The following is a 19,476-nucleotide window of genomic DNA, read 5'->3' on the forward strand; positions in this document are numbered from 1 at the left end:
CAAAACTAATATAGGAATGGCTTAACGCCCATTTTCCTTTCAAGCACACTAAGGACGCCCATTTTCCTTTCAAGCACACTAAGGACGCCACACGCTCTCTCTAGCCGAATCTCGCCTTAGCGGCACTCTTCGATTGGGTCCTCCTTGTTGCCTTCTGAGCAGCAGTGCATGCGAGCGCACAATGGTTCTCTACACAACGACACGGTGATTCGCACCGTGCACAAGACGTTCAAGGACTGCGTTCGTGTGCGTGGCCTCTGCGACAACTTTCATGTTGCATTCCTTACTATTGCCTTCGCTCCAGTGACGCACACGACAACCATCACCTAAAGGCGAAGAGCGATATGGAGCTTGATCAAAAGGCTGCTGGAATGGGTTGACCATCGATGGACTGTTGACGATGGTACGCACGAACAGAAGGACGTTTCCGATGCAGAAGTAAAACTATTAGAGTTGGTCTAAGAGGGTGTTTGGTTTTCTTGACTAAAGTTTAGTTTATGGACCTATTTATTTGGGATTATAATCTGTCCAGGTGATATATTCTAACTTATTTTGAACTACCGTTTAACTCGGAATAAATTAGATTATATAATCTAAGCAGATTACAATCTTAAACAAACAGGTTATATATCACATCAGATGTTTGTATGTCAATTACAAGTTTTAAATATAATCTAATTACAAAACTAATTATACATATGAAGATTAAACACTAAGACAAATTTATTAAACCTAATTAATTATGATTAGCAAATATATACGGTAGCATCACACGCCGAATCATTTATTAGTTAGACTTAGGTCTTATTTAAATGTATTCGAACTAATAGTTAGCAGATAAAATTAGTTGAAGACATCTATGGGGGTGTTTGAATGCAATAGAGATAATAGTTAGTGACTAAAATTAGTTGAAACATCCAAACACCCTAGCTAATAGTTAAGCTATTATCTATTTTTAGTAAATTAGTTAATAGTTAGGTAGTTATTTGTTAGCTAGCTAATTCCACTAATAATTTTTAGTCAACTAACTATTAGTTATAGTGCATTCAAACACTCCATACAGCCCAACTAATAATTTAAATATTAGTTGTTTTTAGCTAGAGACATCCAAACTCCACCAGCTAATTATCAGATGCACTCTCAACTACTCATTAATTTATTAGCCCGTTCAACCTATCTAAAATCATCTAATAGTTAGACTGCTATTTGTTAGCTACGTAATTGTGATTTTTTTAACATGAAAATCCTGCTAATCCCGTCTAGGAGCCAAATCAGATTAGAAATCCCCAAACTACCCTTTAAAAAAATGGAAAAAAAGCCCCCCCGTCGAGTCACTTCCTCCGATCCTCGCCATTCCGACGCCGCACTCGCAGATCTTCCCTTCGTCCTCCACGCCCCACCCCTCGCGTCGCCGCTATGGCCGACGAGGCCCTGGACCAGCCGCCAGACGCGGCCCCGTCTCCGTCTCTGGCCCCAGCGACGCCGCCGGCCCCCGCCACCTCGTCCCCCGCGGCGCTGCTCCGCCCGCGTCGGGAGGCGTTCGAGCATGGGCTCCTGCCCATCCCCAAGCTCATCTTCCCGGAGGGCATGCTAGCGCAGACCCTCGCCCAGCTCAAGGAGAAGCTCGCCGCCTCAGTCCCCGACGGGCGCGTGCGCGCTGCGGCCCTGGCTGAGGCGCTGCAGATCCCGCAGGAGCAGGCGGCGCTCGCCCTCGGCACGCTCGCGGCGGTGCTCCCGGCCGAGGACCCCGTGCTTGGGGACGGCGCCATGGATGGTGCTGCCGCCGACATCCGCGACGTGCTGCTCTTCCTCTATATCCAGTCTTACAAGCGCCTCGTTCCGCGGAGCGCGCACAAGGACTCGCCCGCCGTGGCGGACGTCTGGCCGTCCACCTCCGCGTTCGATGGGTACCTCTCCGCGCTCTCCCCGATCCAGGTCAGGATTAACACATCTCGTTCGTGTGATCGTTTTTTTAAAAGATTGTGATGCGAGCGCTAGTAGTCGATGCAGAACATAATGTGTTCCACGTTCATTTGAATTAGATGCGACATCTCCGTGGGACGGTGGCACGGTGCACTGTGCCCCCTGTACCCGGCAACAACCAAACCTTGAATATGGTTCATTGACCAGTGAAATTGTGCTATACTGGAGGCCTGCCTGTTGGTATTCTCGATGGCACACACCCATGGCACACCTCACCATAGGAACCTAGCACTGTCAAAATGCTGTTTTTGACATCTTCGACAAGTGATGTCAGACCCATCAAAGAGACTATTGCCACCCTGTTATCATGTGATGCTGCTCTAGAAAAATATCCAGCCAAGGCATTTGACTGCTAAAAATGGAATTCCATAAACTCAACTCCAGCCCTTGTAGACTTCATGTTCAGCAAGAGATATCATGACTGAAGACTATAGTGGTCTATGATTGCTATACCTAGTATAGCAATTATACGGTCGCTTGGTTTCATTAAGTTGCCATATATCTGCAAATTACTTAGCATACATACATGCTGTAAGTAGATTAGAGCTTCTGATTTTGGCTGAATTTCACTTCAATAACCACTGCTTGATAATTGTATCATATTCCATGCCCTTATAGCAGTGCAATTTCCTCACTAGCAAATCTAGACTCTCTGTTTCATATAGATTTACACCTGATCATAGGATTTAAATAGCTGCAAGTGAATTCCCCATGAAACAAACAGTGTCACTCAGACTACACTGCACAGATCATCTTATGGTCTGAAGTATGCCTGGTTCTCTGTTTTGAATGGTGAATATAAGAACTGATAATTTCTTAAATCCATATGTCCACAACATTTAAATTTGTATGCTAATTGTAAATAGTACCCACTGTGCACTAACTCCCATAGGTTCCTTGCCTGCAGAGTGTTTGATCTTTTTTTTTTGTATAGAGAGCTATTCACAATTTATACTTTAGGTTCCAGTTTCATGTTTTTCTGAAGCAGCATTTTTTACTCAAAAGTCAAAATGACAGCTATAGCTATTCGGCACCCAGACCGAATCCACAACATAAAGAGTTAATCAACCTTTCCTTTTTCATTTCGAGACATGGTGATACAATTTATCTTTTGTGAATTGTGATTCACTTCGGTAGAGCTCTTCTTGATTCTAATGCTCTGTGGGAAGTGAGAGATTCTCCTAGAGAAGTGATTTTGTGACAAAGTGGTTCTCTATGATTCAATAAGATAAACTCTACCAAAGAAGTGATTCTATGTGGAAGTGAATCAGGAGAAACTATTTTTTTAGCTCCCAGCCCTTGTTTCATTTCCAGACAATCACTTCATACAATCTTCTATATAATATCTTTTAATCTAGGAGCTGCACTGGGAGCTTTGTCAAATAAGGTTTCATTTACTTCTATAGTTGTATCTTTGTTATTGGCTGTAGCATATATTTCCCTAGTCAGTTTTAGCTGTGCTGCCATCTTCCATTTCAAATGGTTAGATTGGCTATTCAAAATCATCTCTGACATGCCTTTAATTATTTCAATTTATATTTTTTGCAGCTTGTTCGCAGCAACAGCCGCCGTTTTATGCCTTCTCAAGCTGATGAAGAAATTCATCAGTTGTCCTTTCTGCAAAAGCATATGGCGAATATTCTTACTCTCTTGGCAGATTCTGTTGAGGGTGAGGGTGACGATTCACTGGTATGCCACCATTTCTTCTGAGCAATATGCTCTGGCATGTTTTGTTTTCTGATTTTCCTGCTAAAGCTGAGATTATGAACAGCTGGTTAAACAATAACCTTTAACATCAGAATAGACAGTAATAGAAACGGGTGATTCCTGTAAAATTGCACGTAAGGCTCTGTTTTCACTTTTTTCTAGATGCAGGTCTTCACTCCAAGTATAATATGAGATATGATGTGAGTTATCATGAAAGAAATAAACATACAGACACAAGTTGACATGTCTACAACTAATCTTAAGAATCAAATATAGAAGAGTGAGAATGGGTGTTTTATGCATATGGTGATATATATGGTCCAAATGACATTTCATCCTTTTGTTTTTTTAGGATAGGGAAATGCTACAAGGCACTAAAACTGAAGTCGCTTTGCCAGTGGACACAAAAAAAGTCCTATTTTGCTGGTGGATACTCTTCCTTGTGACAATTTTGCCGAAAGACACCAAGTCCAGTAAAATGTCCATTTCAGCTTGGGAGGAGAGAGAATTGTGGTGAAATGATGTTTTTACCCCTGGCGCTTCTTCCTTCCTTTCTATTATTTCTCTTTCATCTCCTTTCTCTCTCCTGTAGAACCTAGGCGGTCATGACATGGTGCCATGGCAGGCGTGTGGCATGGCTGCAGTCGGACTCGAGCATGCAGCGCGGCTGTGGTTATCACGATCGCATGAGATGCGAGGCATAGGGGTACACATGGACAATTTCTGAGGTGCGCAGTGTGCCGGCGAGGAAGTAGTGCTCTGGAGTCGACGAGGAGAGGCCACAACTGGATTGAGCATGTGTGCCTAGATTGGGGGTGCATTGTGTGCACTGAATTGATGAGCGGTGCTGTATGAATTTAGCATGATTATGGTGACGAGCTTGGGAGGTGCCATGCTGATTCGGTTGCCACCCTGCCTGATGGTTGTCGCTTGCTTAGCTCCGATGCCAGGCTGAGCCTCACATCCTTGCACACCTGGTCTGTGCCTCTGTACGCCACACCGCCGCCCACACCCCCTTTGCCACCGTACCACTGTTGTGCTGCCTTTGCCCATGGTTGGCTTGCTGCTGGCTACCAACGAGTGCGCTAGGTGACGGAGTAGCCCTTCAGGTTGCACATTGCCGCTGGCGAGGCCCCATCTGACGGCCAATGCTCACACCGCAAAGGGAGATAAATGGGAGGAAAGAGAGAATTGAAATGGAGTAGGGAAGAAGAAAGGGACAGGGGTGAAAGCGTCATTTCCATCGTAATTTTCTCTCATCCCGAGCCAGAAGTGAATATTTAATGGATGCAGTGTCTTCCAGTAAATTCGTCATGAACCAGAGTGTCCACCAGCAAAGCGCCTTCACTTTGTGTCCTGTAGCAAAATTTCCCGTTAGGATATTGTTTTGAAAGTAATTGTGTTTTTAGGTTTTGACATAGAAACTTTAATTAGGCCTTGAAGAAAATGTCGTCTGTTTTTTTACAAATGGACACATGAAAGATGATATTGATGTCTGTACTGTATGCCTTACTCTTCAATGTGGGGGCAAAACTGCTTGTGATAAGACCATTGTGTTGCAGAATGCTGACTCAAAAGAGTTGTTGACCATTTTTTTGCATTGATTTTTACGCAGGTATTGACAATGGAGACTTTTGAGCACCTTGGATTTCTAGTTCAGTTCTCAGAAGGAACTTCCTTAAGCCAGGCTGCTACATTTTTTGCAAACTCAGACCCAGACATGCCTGCTGTGCCTGTCCCTGCTGCTCAGGTTCTTGATTGGATGTCACAGAACATAGCTTTTTCGCTGGAATATTCTTCTGAGAGGTCCGTAGCTAAGGAAAGCAACCAGCAAACCATGTCTGATCTTGATGTGACCATGGCTGAGGCCAATACAAGTCACTCACGGAACAGCACACCAAGTGCTAATCCTGCATACTACAGAAATGTAACGTTTGTGGAGGGCTTTTCCAAAACCTCTGTTGTCAAGCATGCATCTGATGTCAAAGGGAATTCAATAAAGGTACGTTGATTGTTTTAATAGCTAACTTCTGGATAATGGCCATTGACAGATTTTAATCTTTCTCCTTTAACAAAGTTTTGGATTGTTATCCTCATCAAATATGCAAAGATGGATTTCAAAATTTATAAGTATAAACTATGGATTTATCTCTACTTTTTTCTTTAACTGTCACATTTGACTATTACTTTGTTTAATTATCATCATCATCAACAACAAAGCCTTTTAGTCCCAAGCAGGTTGGGGTAGGCTAGAGTTAAAACTCAAAGTCAAGGTTCAACTGTTTTACATGCACTCCTATTGAAGGTTAAATCTTTGGTTATATTATATTCTTTCATGTCTTCTTTTATTGTTTCTTACCATGTCAACTTGAGCCTTTCCCTGTCTCTCTTTCTATTGCTATCGTGCCTTAGAATCCCACTACGCATTGGTGTCTCTATAGAGGTCTCCATTGAACATGTTTAAACCATCTCAACCGATGTTGGACAAGCTTTTTTTTAATTGGTGTTACCCCTGGCCCCCTAGCCTATTACATATATCATCGTTCCAGGCTCGATCCCTTGTATGGCCACATTCAATGCAACAAACACATTTCTGCAACACTTATCTACTGCATATGTCGCACCATACAACATAGCAGGTCTAGTCGCTGTCCTATAAAACTTGCCACTTCGCTTGTCAGTTGTCACATAGAACGCGATGCATGACGACATAGTTATTAAGGTGGTAAGGCCATGTGTGACTAGTGTTCGAACAAGTGATGGAGACAAATGACTTCCTGACTAGAATAGAACTACATCAAGGATCAACCTTGAGCCCTTACCTTTTTGCCTTGGTGATGGATGAGGTCACAAGGGACATAAAGGGGATATCTTTTGGTGTATGTTTTTTGCGGACGATGTAGTGCTTGTTGATGAAAGTCGAACAAGAGTAAATAGGAAACTAGAGTTTTGGCGAGAGACTCTAGAGTCCAAAGGTTTTAACTCAGTAGAACTAAACCCGAATATATGAGATGTGACTTTGGCACTACTATACATAAGAAAGATGTTAGTTTGGAGGGTCAAGTAGTGGCCAACATGGATACCTTTCGATATTTAGGATCAATGCTACAGAGCGACAAAAATATTGATGAAGATGTTAGCCATATAATCAAAGCAGGTTGGATGATCTTGCAATATAATCAAAGCAGGTTGGATCACTTTGCAATCCAAACATGCTCATTTATCCTCTCTTGTGAGGACAAAATCAATCTGACTAGAGTGTTGGTCATTACTATAGGTCACTAAGTGGGATTATCTCTTTCTAAAGAAAATGTTGGCTATCAACAGGTCAAGTGCTACCGCAAAGTCCAAGACTTCATCTTCTTGATTCCTACTACTATACCCAAAACCTCCATGAGCCTCCTCAAAATCTGCACTTGTTGTACCTACATGCTCATTGAGATCTCCTTTTATGAAAAGCCTCTCACTAATATGTATAGCTCTAACTATGTTGTCTAACTCTTTCCAGAAAAGTCTCTTAGCACTCTTATTGTAGCCTACTTGGGGGGCATATGAGCTATGTTCAAGAACAAATTACCCAGGACAAGCTTGACTAAGATCCTATATTCTTGCCTTCTTACATCCACCACACCGTTCTTGAGTAGAGGTGTCAATGGGGAATTCCCCACCGGGTTTGGACACCCCATACCCGTCCCATAAAGCTATACCCATCCTGTCATGTGGGGCCGCACCTACAGCAGGTGTAGGCGCGCCCGAGACATGCGCAGGGCGACCGAACAGGCAGGCCCGGCGCCAACAGCCAGGGGCTGATTAGCCGGCTGGGATAAGGCTAGAGAATAGGATTTAGATGAGAGAACTGAGGAGAGTTGGTTAGCAGCAGATAAGTCCAAGAAAATAGGATTAGTTGAGAGTTTTTAGGAGAAGTTGGTTAGCCCTAGGGCTATATGTAAGCCGCATGGCAGCAGGGAAGAAAGCAAGCAATCTGTTACCTATCCAATCTCCTCTCTCCAATTCCAGCAAGCCTGCGGCAGGGTGCTCACCTTGCCGGAGAAGACGGACCGAGACTACAATCTCCGTAGTCGAGGGCCATCTACCCTAGGGGCCGACGCCCTTGACACATCCCAGTACCCATACCCATACCTATCATGGGTATGAGATTAATCCCATACCCGTCCCGATTCGGGTATCGGGTCCCCATCCCCAACAAGAAAATCATTATCACATTATATTTTATATGACATTAACAACCACAGGACATCCAACAATGATACATCACCAATACATCTGCTATATAACAAGAAAAAACATTGTTTAACAATACAAAATAGCAAAAACAAAGTAACACATGGACTGGGCTAGCCGCTCAGGTTGGGTGGATGGGTGCTTAAAAGGGTTAGAAGAGGTTGGGTTAGTTGTTGCGCTTATTACCTATTAGGCTGTCCACCTAATTTTAATGGGTGAATATTACCCATGGGTAATCGGGTTCGGATGATTGCTTCCAAACCCATACCCACTTACCCAATGGGTGAGAATTTTGTCCCATATTTATACCCATTGGTACATTTTTTGTCCCATACCCTAACCCTAAAGGGGAATTCCCCACGGGTTAGCGGGTATCGGGTCCACATTCACATCTCTAAGAAAACAATGTATGTAGATTATGAAATCTAGTAACACTATTGATATAGAGGACGTAATTTAGGGGACGTTGCTGGAGATGAAGAAGATATATAGGACAAAATATTTTAGAGAGTGCTGTAATTTTTTTTCTCGAACGCGCAAGAGACATGCACATCATTTCATTAAGAAGAGAGGAAAAATGATCCAAAACGGATCAGTACAGGGAGACCCCCATTACGGTGGCCGAAAACAGAGAAACAAAAAGACATCCATAAGGAAAGAAAAAAACCAGGAACTACTCTGATCTAAAGACCTGGGATTGGGGCTGTTAGGAGATCTAAGTTTGTAGCCCCTCCTAACACCCACAGATCCCTCTCCTCCTCGGTCCTCTTGATGGCTACATTAAGACAGGGAGAAAGACTGTCAAAACACAGACACTTCGATGGTTCCACAAGATCCAGAGGCCGAGACTGATAAGAGAGTGCTGTAAATGATAGAGAATTTTTTCTTTAGAGGATGAAATTTAGAGGACGCTGCCGGAGAGAGTCACAACAGCAAGGAAATATTATACTAACACTCAGAACCCTGCATCTAGCAAGTCATGTTCTGCCAATAGTTTAAACTTTAAAATACCTTTCAAGATGATGTTAATTTTGTATAAAATAACAATATACTGTAAGATAAATTAAAGGTCAAGATATACTTTTGAAGACTCTTTATGCCTTATGGTTGTTGACAGAGGAAGTATTTTATATAGCTTAACAATTCACATTGCTTTAATCTGCTGCGATATATTATATCGCTTCATGACTAATGACTTGAACAATGAAACCTCAAAGGTAGGAGTAGGACTATGCTTGCTTTATCTATGACCTAAATTGCAAACTTCTTTTGTAGGTTTTGAACTGTCATGATTCTGTTATCTACATATTAGCACCACTGAAGTATGCTACTGTGTATGGTTGTTCTGATGCTACGGTTGTTCTTGGTGCTGTTGGTAAGGTATGCATGTAATTCTATTTCTGTTGTGGATTGAATTTTTTTCTGGTTACTCAGTTTTATTTTTGTCTGTCTTTTGTTTAAGAATGATTCCACTTGCTTCCTTGATAAGTCTGAAATGGATCTGCCATGGTTATCACGGTGTCGCCTAGGCACCAACTAGGCGTCCAGATGGCCATCCAGGGCGCCAGGCTCGCCGTGATGCGGCGCCTCGCCTGAAGATGGCTAGGCGGACGTCTGAAGGTTAAGTTGTCGGGCGTGGACGCCTATGCGTCATCTAATGCCACCCAGTCGAGCGTCTAGGTTTAGTGATGTCAATAGGGCGCTGGTATTTAAGGCTGAAGAGGGGAAAATCTGCCGCTGCCAGCCGCCGAAAACGCTTGCTCGCTCGACTCGCTCGCCGGGCACCGAGGACGAATCCGCAGGACGCCGGTAATCCTCTCCCCCTCCTCCCCTTCCTGCTTTGCGACTCTGCGCGGCGCTGCTAGCTTTGTCCGTGTAATCCTCGGCTCTGGCCGGTAATCCTTCGCTCTGGCCAGTAATCCTTCGCTCTGGTCGGTAATCCTTCGCTCTGGTCGGTAATCCTCTGCTCTGGCCGCGCGGCTCCGCTCCGCTCCGCCACTCCACTTTGCTGCACACCGTGCCACATCACGCTGCTGCGTGCCTTGCTTATGCGCTGCTGTGCGCTCTGCTTTGCTTTGTGCGAGATGCTCTGCTTTGCTGTGCTGCTGCGGGCTCTGCTTTGCTGTGGTTGCCTAACTATCGCCTAGGTGTCCAGGCGCCGCGGAGGCGACTCACCTTGCCGGGGCACCATGATAACTATGTGATCTGCCACCTGCCCGTTTTGGGCTACAGTGGTTTTGTTCATACATATGTGATTCGTTGCTTTGCACTTATATAAGCTTTGCAGATAACACGCCATTGCTGTGGATATTTGTTATGTTCTGTAACATTTTAGTTGATGTCCAGCTGCAACAAAGGTTGTGTCTGGTTAAAAGTTACAAGATTTAGTTCTCAAGGAATCGGACTACAGCAAGCTAGCAATCTGATTCTACTTTATGGTTGCAGTCTTGCAGAAATGCGTTGTAGATGATGTAGGTAACTGTTACCCTTCTGCCTCTTATGATGGCGGTCCTGGGTTCTATCAGTTGTTGGGAGATATTCTGGGTTGTGTTGTGTACGTGTTCTGAGCACCAATGCACACAAGGTGTTTTTTGTTGTAAATTATTAAGCCTTTTATGGACCATGGCTGTAGCCCCTTTTGTCATAGTACATTCCTTGCTATAAGAGTTGAAGACCTGTATCAGAGAGACACTGGTGAAATTGAATCCTGAACCCATCTCTACTATTTGTCCTCCTATAGCTCTCCTCTAATCCCCCACTCCCTTCTATTTCAGTACCTTCCCAGTCTATTCCAGTACTTAGTTATATTGGTAAAACTTTAGCAACTCATAGTAAATTATTAACATTTTTTATTTATTGCAAAATGTTTTACATGTCTACTTCGATTTTTATGCTGTCAGGTAGTAAAAGTGGAGCATTGTGAAAGAGTGCATATCATTGCAGCTGCAAAACGGATTTGTATTGCCAACTGCCGGGAGTGCATCTTCTACCTAGGAGTAAATCACCAACCTCTTGTATTGGGGGACAACCATAAATTACAAGTAACTTTCTGTAGTTTATTTGCCTTGTGCTCTTTTAAATGGCAGTGGTTGGGGCCTTGGGGGTGATGGTTTAAATAGTTTATTTTCCATCTCTTAAATGGATGGCTTGAATACAAGGTCTAAAGTCAATAATTGTACATAGTGTTTAGTACTCATGGTACATAGAAATATCAAACAAATGTGAAAGACAATATTGAACTCAGTGATGTGATTTACACAATACATTAGTATTTAATAATTAATATTCTCATGGTAAATTTTCTTGTTTGTATCATCAGGTTGCTCCATTCAATACATGCTACCCACAACTGCAGGATCATATGATGCAAGTGGGTGTTGATCCCAGTGTCAACAAATGGGACCAACCTTTTGTATTGGGAGTTGTGGATCCACATGATTCATTATCCCATCCTGCTGGGGTTGCAGATGTTAAAGCTGAATCAGCAACATGTCTGGATCCTGATCTATTCACCAGTTTTTTGGTATGTTAAAAACATGCTTTAGGCTTTAGTCCTGTAAAGCGACACGAACACAGATACAATCAGTCTTCTATCGTTAAAGTTTCTTTTTCTCTGTTCTTGATGTGGTAAGAAAATATTGTTTCTTGCCTAATTCATCCTGTCTGTTGCAATCGAGTATTGGGTTCATTCTGCAAATATGCCAGCTGCATGCAGTAATTACAATGTGGCAACTTGAACCACCTGCTTGCTAGAATACTGGAGTCAGTTCTTGATGCTTCCAACTGGAAAATGCATTTTAAGTGATGGGTTGTTTTTTTTAACAATGCATGAGAGCTGTGCCATTCACCAAGAAAAAAAATACAAACTGTACGGGAAAAGGGAGAGGCCAAAGAAACTCCCTCCCAATTACATCCCACACACTAATAGGAGACTAAGCTCTATAGCTAATAGAACTGCTGGTTTTAATAAAAAAAGATTATTAAGTGACGCTGAAGCTGAACCTGTCATTTGCTTCATTTTTAATAGCTAATAGAACTGTTTTTTAATAAAACATTAACTTTTCTTCTGCAGATTCCTAGTTGGTTTGGGGATGAAGGGCAAGAGCCTATAAACTGCAATCCTTTCCCACTGCCTGAAATTTATGAGGCATTCCAAAGCAAAAAGGTAAGGTCAATAGAGCTAAGCATAATACATCTGTTAAGCATAGGTTCTAATGATTTCTCAGAATGATTTTCTGTTTCAAAACTAACATTAATTGGTATGAAGCTGCCTTATTTATTTCATTACTAGCATATAGCCTGTGATAACGCTACGACCCCGCAAAGTTGTATAGATACATGAGTGCAAGATACCTTGGGGTATACTTGTGGATTCTATCAGCTCCCAATTTACAATGGCATGGACAACCTCATTTTCTTCATTTAGTGTAATGTATTCTGTTTGATGGCTACATTGTCTTCATCATGTGTGGTACACCCTCCATTCCAGAACATAAGTCATTTTAGTTGTTCTAAGTAAAACTTAGTTAACTTTTGACCAAGTTTATAGGACAAAAATATACTTAAATCTTCAATACCAAATCAATGCACTATCAAGATATAATCGATGGTGGATTTGATAAACTCATTTGGTGTTGTAAATCGTTGGTGCATTTTTATATTGACTTGGTAAAGTGAGACATAGAATGAGGTAATAATAAACATCAATGTAAATTCTGATAATTTTTACGAACTTACATAGCAAAGAAATGGAAAACATGAGGAAATTGGGGGAAAATGTTTGGCCACCATGAGCCCATACCTAGGTACCATCTACTGTTTTATCATTAATGTTGTGCCAATCCTGAGTGTCATATACTCCAATCCTAAGTTCCTAAGGCTGGTTCCAAATGTTCTGGACTTTATCGACCACCACATCAGTTATTGATCGTACTATCGACACTGCTATCGATTATTGTCAGCCCTTATCTACCGCAGGGCTCTAGTGCACAACTATGGATGATAACATGTATAAAATCCCATGGGTACAGGGTTTACAAACCTGTACCGGCAAGGTAAATATTAAACCCCAACTGTGACGAGCAATATATACCACCCGCTACCCCCAGGTGCCACTAACCCGCAGGTGCACCAGTGGATACATAACTACACATTTAATGCGGATGGTAGCTGGGTGGGGGAAAGAATGGGATGAGAGAGTAAACCCTAACTTCACCTCTCTCTCTCTCTCTCTCTCTCTCTCTCTATATATATATATATATATATATATATATATATATATATATATATATATATATATATATATATATATATATATATATATATATATATATATATATATATATATATATATATATATATATATATCCAATTCGGGTACGCCGGTTCATGGGCACGAGAACATCTTTGTCGCACCTGTGAGAAAAAACCTCGTTTGGTTGAGAATTAAACCACATCCATGCCCGCGAGTATAAACTCATATCCAAACCCATACCCTGTAGGGTTTCTACCAGTGGGCACACGATTAAAATGCGCTTGTTGCCAGTTCCATGTACAATCTTTACCATCAACCTATAGCCATCTCAACACCACATCAACTTTTCTTTTATAGACTTTTAGTTGAAATGGAACACAATTTTTTATTGAAATAAAAATTCATCTAAGTACATAATTAAACAAATACAATTTACATAATTCATAAAATACATAAAATGTAAAAGCTTTTAAAAAACATATAATTCATAAAATAACTGATACATTACTATTCATCATCTTCCTCTTCTACCTCATCTGCTCATTCTTCCTTATCGAATTTCAATTGCTTTGTCAACTTTTTAAGGCCCCCTTGTGGGCTCTTTTCGTGTCTTCGTCCATAACAATAGTGAAGTGATTCAACAATTTGTTGAATTCTTAACACTGTTTTAAAGGCGTCGCCTCGCTTACCTCGCCTAGGCGTCCAGGCTGCAGTCCAACACCTTGTCTCGCCATACCGCTTTAAAAACCATGTTGCTCAAACATTTTAGTTTGAGTAATCCTCTCGCTAGCCTTCTACAACTTCTTTAACATCCCTTTCTCCATAACTGGGGACTCGCCGCTACTTGTTGGCCCCTTCCCCTTTCGTTGAGTTCTTGCCCTATCACGGCTTGGTGCGTCCACACCTTCTTGTGATGCGGAGCTATAATCACCGTTTAAGTTGAGACGAGATCTTTTGCTCCTATCACTAGATCGTTGTCACCATGCCTTACACACCACTTGGACTGATGGCGAAGAGCACGCCACATATGCTCTAGCATTAAGTCGGTTTTGCTATGCTTGATATTGAAGTTCTTCTTGGCCGCTTCAATCAGTATAACATCATCTTCTCCACTCGATCATGCTGCGTACAAGCGATTGTAGATGCTGTTGAAGAGGGGTGATCTTTTGATTGCTCGTCGACAAGTGTTTGGGGGGGGGTATGGTGGCGAGGAGGTTTCGTGGAGTTGTAGGTGCTGGCTATTTGACTCCAGAAGGTAATCCCTTTGTGTTGTTGCCATCAACGAGGTCCATAGAGTGTAATATCCACACATGGACCTAAATATTTATGAATTCAAAAAATTATTGTCGACCTAAAGAACGTGTAATTCATAAAAATGTGTACTTACCAACCTTTTGTCCCCCATCTTCGTATAGTCCTTTCATCGTTGGAATTGAGGAGCACCGAAGTAAGTGGATTGGTTTGATGCGGCATCATTGTCGCTGGTTGGGGGCTCTGTCGTGCTTTCAGGAGGACGAAATTGGAGGACAAGCACCATATGAGGGGGGATCACCCTATGGATAACCATACGGGTATGGGGAGGGTATGTATAAGTGAAAAGTTGAGTAGGGTATTCCGTGGTAGGAGCTTCAATGGTAGGAGCGTTGATGGTAGGATTTTTCTTGTGAGGAGTATCCATGGATGATCGATAGGGATATAGAGAAGGATATGTATAGAAACAAAGGCTGCAGACTTAAACTTGACCTGCGGGGGGTAAGACAGCCCCCGGGCATTGTATTAAGAAGAAGACCTTCTCACACAGGTCAAGAAAACCCCCGAACCCCTGCCCCACCCATACACAGCGGCATCGAAGCACATGTGAGAACGACCACGACCGGGGCTGAGCCTTAGACCTGTGCTTTGGCGTGGGACAGACGAGGGGATTTTTTTAACCACAGCCTGAAATTCGCTCCCACGGGGAGTTGAACCCAGGACCTGAGGAGTGCTACTCAGACCACCTAACCAACTCAGCTAGAGGCCCTTTCGCAAAGGCTGCAGACTTAGGGAACAAGGACAAGCAGAAACATCATCCCAACGACAATGTATGGGAGAAAGGACGTTGAAGAAGATGGGCCACACTGACAGGGTGGTTGGGAATTTGTGGAGATTTGTTGTTAAGTCGGTGAAGGTTTCAAAGTATGGACTCCACTAGGGAATAGAGAGTGGGAAGCTACAATATTAAGCACGCCAAGCGGATTGTAGAGTGAGGCTGTGAATGAACCCAAACACCCCTCTATTTATAGGGTGGATCTAGTTTCTTTTTAATTTTTGAACTTCAAACAGTCAAAACAACACGAACTAGTTAGGAGATGGCCAATGACAACAAGCTGCCAGTATCGACTGGTTTGGGTCATATCGATCGGCTCTTCAACACCGAGGTTGATACTGATTGGTTCGGCTCCAATGTGGTCAGTAGTCGGTACCGACTATTCGCTAGGCCAACCTGCCGGCCAACCCTACCGAGTTGGTATTGACTACCGGCTTGGCCACATCAATGGTCGATGTGGACAAGATGTGGAACTAACCTAAGGATTGTTTCAACCCTTTCGGTCTATCTACTGCCATGTCGTGCCACATCAGTTGTCGACCATACTATTGATCCTTCTATAGACCATCATTTGTCCTTATTTGTCGTAATGCTTTGGTGCATAGTCTTTACTGTCAGCTAAAGATGGCAATGTGTAAATATCCATCGGGTATTAATATCCCATACCCATACCCGCGACAAAAAAATAACCCCGTCGGGTCACCCATATCTGCTGGTGGGTATGAATTTACCTCCATACCCATACCCATGTAGGTATGGGTCACCCGTACCCACAAAGATTAAACATCTATCAAAATAATACATTATACAAACATCAAGTGTATCAATCTAAATACCATCGCAAAATTTTGAGCATCATTCAATCATCCATTCAACAACACCATGGACAATTTGATAAAGTAGCAATACTAGGATAGTACCACATAACACATTATATGTTCTATTACATGGTCATCAAATAGTTGTTAAGCCTTCTATGACATTATCCCCAAAAAGTTTGTTGAATAGTCAAAAAAGATGGATGATCGAAGCCCAAGTTCATGCTTTTATACTGGGTATTTTATACCCATGGGTTAACGGGTATGGGTGAGGGCGGAACGTTCTAATACCCGTTTACCCATTGGGTGAAGGTTTTTGTCCGATAGAGACCCATGGGTACAATATCTAGCCCGTATACATACCCTAATAAAGTAAATACCCATCGAGTATTGGGTTGCTGGTACCCATTGCCATCTCTACGTGTCAGCCTATGACCACCTTAGCATCACATCAACTTTTCTTTTATAGACTTTTAGTTGACATGAAACACGTCATTTTATAGAAATATAAATACATTCGATTACATAATTTATAAAACAATTTAGACTAAACAAAAAATAAAAATTACATAATTCTTACAGATAACTAATATAGTACTACTCTTCCTCTTCCACCGCTTCTTCCTCATCTAATTTCAGTTGCTTTGCCAACTTTTTAATGTTAATTTGTGGGCCCTTTTCGTGTCTTTGACCACATAGACGGTGAAGCGATCTAGCAATTTGTTGAATTCCTTAAACAATTTAGTTTGAGTAATCCTCTGGCTGGCCTTGTAGAGCTTCCTTAATATCCCTTTCTACCTAGATGGGGACTCACTGTTACTTGTTGCTGGGCCCTTTCTCTTTCGTTGAGTTCTTGTCCTATTGGTGGTAGGAGCGTCATTGGTAGGGTAGGAGCATCCATGTAAGGTCGGTAGGGATACAAAGGAGGATATGCGTATGGAAACAGAGGTTGGGAGTGGGGGAACGGAGACGTGTAGAAGCATCTTCCCGATGACGATGTACAAGAGAAATATTGTTGAAGATCTCCCCACACCGGCAGGTGTGTCAAGAAATTGTGGAGATTGGTCGTTGATCAAGTCGGTGAAGCTTTGAATGTTCGAACTCCACCTTGGATCTATATTGAAATATAGAGTGGAAGGCTATAATATGAAGGAAGATGAACGATTTGGAGAGAGGGGTGTGAATGAAAGTTCTTACCCTATTGGTGGTAGGAGCGTCAATGGTAGGAGTGTTCATGTAAGGCCAATAGGGATACAAAGGAGATATGGATATGGAAACAAAGGTTATGGAGTGAGGAAATGATTATGGTTATAAACATCTTCTCAACTTTGATGTATGAGCGAAAGGCCGTCGAAGAACTCCCCCACCGGCAGGGGTGTCGAGAAGTTTCGGAGATTGGTGAAGGTTTGAAAGTTCGGACTCCACCTAGTGGCATGTATACAATTAATCCTACAATGTGAAGGAAGACGAGCAAACTGGAGAGTGAGGGGTGAATGAATCCAAACACCCCCTCTATTTATAGGCCAGATTTTAGGATTTTTAGACTTCAAACTCCAAATAGCTAGCTGACGTGGCGCACACATGGACCAATTAGAACGCGCCACACCACTAAAGGTGGCTGGTACTGACCGGTTCAGGTCGGTACCGACCGAGCCGTTCAACCATAGAGGCCGCGACTCGAGCTGCCCTACCAAAAGGCGCCACGTGTAATTGGTCTGTCGATACCAACGCGACCGTCCAACAACTGGTCGGTAGCGCTGGTAGGTACCGATTGGACCACGACCCAACACGGTCGGTATTGACCCCAGTCGATCGGTCGTCAGCCCTGTCAACCGACCGGCTGAACTGACCGGCGTGGGGGCTGGCGCAGTCGATACCTACTGCTGACCGGGCTGCGTCAGCAGGTAGTACCGACCTGCATTGGATCCAGCCTAATCCAATAAGATGAATGATGTTTGGAGTTATTGTTTCTATATCTTGAAAACATGTACCTTCTATATTTTCATAAAATTGCTTGGCACAGTTTGTTCACTTCTATATTTCACCATGCTGTATTCCGAATGGTTACATGTTCCTAAGTATGTTATATTCATTATCAGCGTTCTGCTCTGGAAGATATCCAAAAGATGATTCGGGAGCTACAGCTTGACGAGAATCGGAAAAGGGAATTGGCAGCTGCCCTTCATGCTCAGTTCAAGGATTGGTTATACGGTAACGTACTGGCATCTCATCGTCACGTTTTTTTCAGCAGAAACTAACTGTGGGTTTACATTAAGAAACCTTTGGTGTCGTGCAATTTTATGCCGATTATGGTTAACAGATATGCAGTGATATGGCAATTACATGTCAGCACAAGCAGATTTCTATAGTTCTTTACCCTTGGGAAGAATACCTTAATTTGTAAACCTAGATTAGTCACCGAAATTAGACAGTATGTGATACCATAAAATACATTTTTCTTTTGAGTTTTTATAAACTAATATCTTCTTTTTCCTTCTAAGGAATTAGCAGTGCTCCTGCCACTTTTTTTTTTGGCACAATGGTTCTAAATGACATTTGCTGAAAATGATACTAGTCAGTTTCGTGTGTCTTCTCTTGAAAACTTGGTTTGTTTTGTGTTGTTATGTCCTCAGCTTCGGGCAATATCCGCCAGCTCTACTGTCTACAAGGTGATTAATGGTGCAATTTACAAGACTGATTATCCTCTGCCGACTCCTCAAAAACATTCGACGATTGTCGAAGCTGACCTCTTCCTTCCATGGAAAGGACTCCCACCCTGCTCACCTGCGGTATTTACACAAGTATGTAAAAAATGAAGATGTACTATTGCCTATTTTTTACAGATTCATTTGCGTATTTCTCCAAGTCTTCTCTTTGCTGCGAGTTGGGTATTAATTAGGATGTGATATTGCTTAATTTCCCCCCTGTTTCTACTCATTTTTTGGCCCTTGATAATGTCCACGAGTATGTAATAGGGACTAATGAATCAAACGTTGTTAAATAAACATTTCATTCCGTTTTGCTAAATGGCTCATCATGTCAACCCTCTATGGACCAAATTGTCTTTCGTTCCTCCTTACATACATGTTCCGTTGCAACTTCCATCGTTGGTCAAAATTTTGCGACTCTTGTTAGTGCTAGTTTGGGAACTCTATTTTCTCAAAGAAAAATGAACTAATTCTTCTTGTGAAAATGACAATCCTTTGGAAAAATGGGGTTTCCAAATTAACTCCAATCTCCTTCTGGATTGAAGAGGATTAGAGAGTAAATTAGTTCATTTCCACTTCAATTCCCTATAAAGTAGCCCTTAGAGCTAGTTTGGTAACTTTATTTTTTCATAGGATTTCTAATTTCTCAAGCGAAAATAAACTAATTTCTCTTGAGAA

The 19,476-nt window shown here is 42.3% G+C and overlaps 1 protein-coding gene across 2 annotated transcripts; it reads left to right on the top strand.

Annotated features, from left to right (window-relative positions):
- The first annotated feature begins 1,314 nt into the window (after positions 1–1,314).
- LOC100277826 (Tubulin binding cofactor C domain-containing protein) lies at positions 1,315–19,146 on the top strand. 2 transcript variants are annotated; one of them, XM_008645168.3, is made up of 9 exons: positions 1,315–1,935; positions 3,532–3,672; positions 5,306–5,692; positions 9,208–9,312; positions 10,833–10,928; positions 11,252–11,455; positions 12,005–12,097; positions 18,190–18,301; positions 18,724–19,117. In XM_008645168.3, exons 1-9 carry the CDS (start codon positions 1,417–1,419, stop codon positions 18,765–18,767), a joined length of 1,701 nt encoding a protein of 566 aa, XP_008643390.1. In that variant the 5' UTR covers positions 1,315–1,416; the 3' UTR covers positions 18,768–19,117. The 2 variants fall into 2 exon arrangements, with proteins under 2 accessions (XP_008643390.1, NP_001399094.1); NM_001412165.1 differs by having other exon boundaries at positions 1,342–1,935; positions 10,833–10,973; positions 18,724–19,146.
- The last annotated feature ends 330 nt before the right edge of the window (positions 19,147–19,476 follow it).

The sequence above is a fragment of the Zea mays genome, chromosome 5 (assembly GCF_902167145.1).
Source record: "Zea mays cultivar B73 chromosome 5, Zm-B73-REFERENCE-NAM-5.0, whole genome shotgun sequence".
NCBI lineage: Eukaryota > Viridiplantae > Streptophyta > Magnoliopsida > Poales > Poaceae > Zea > Zea mays.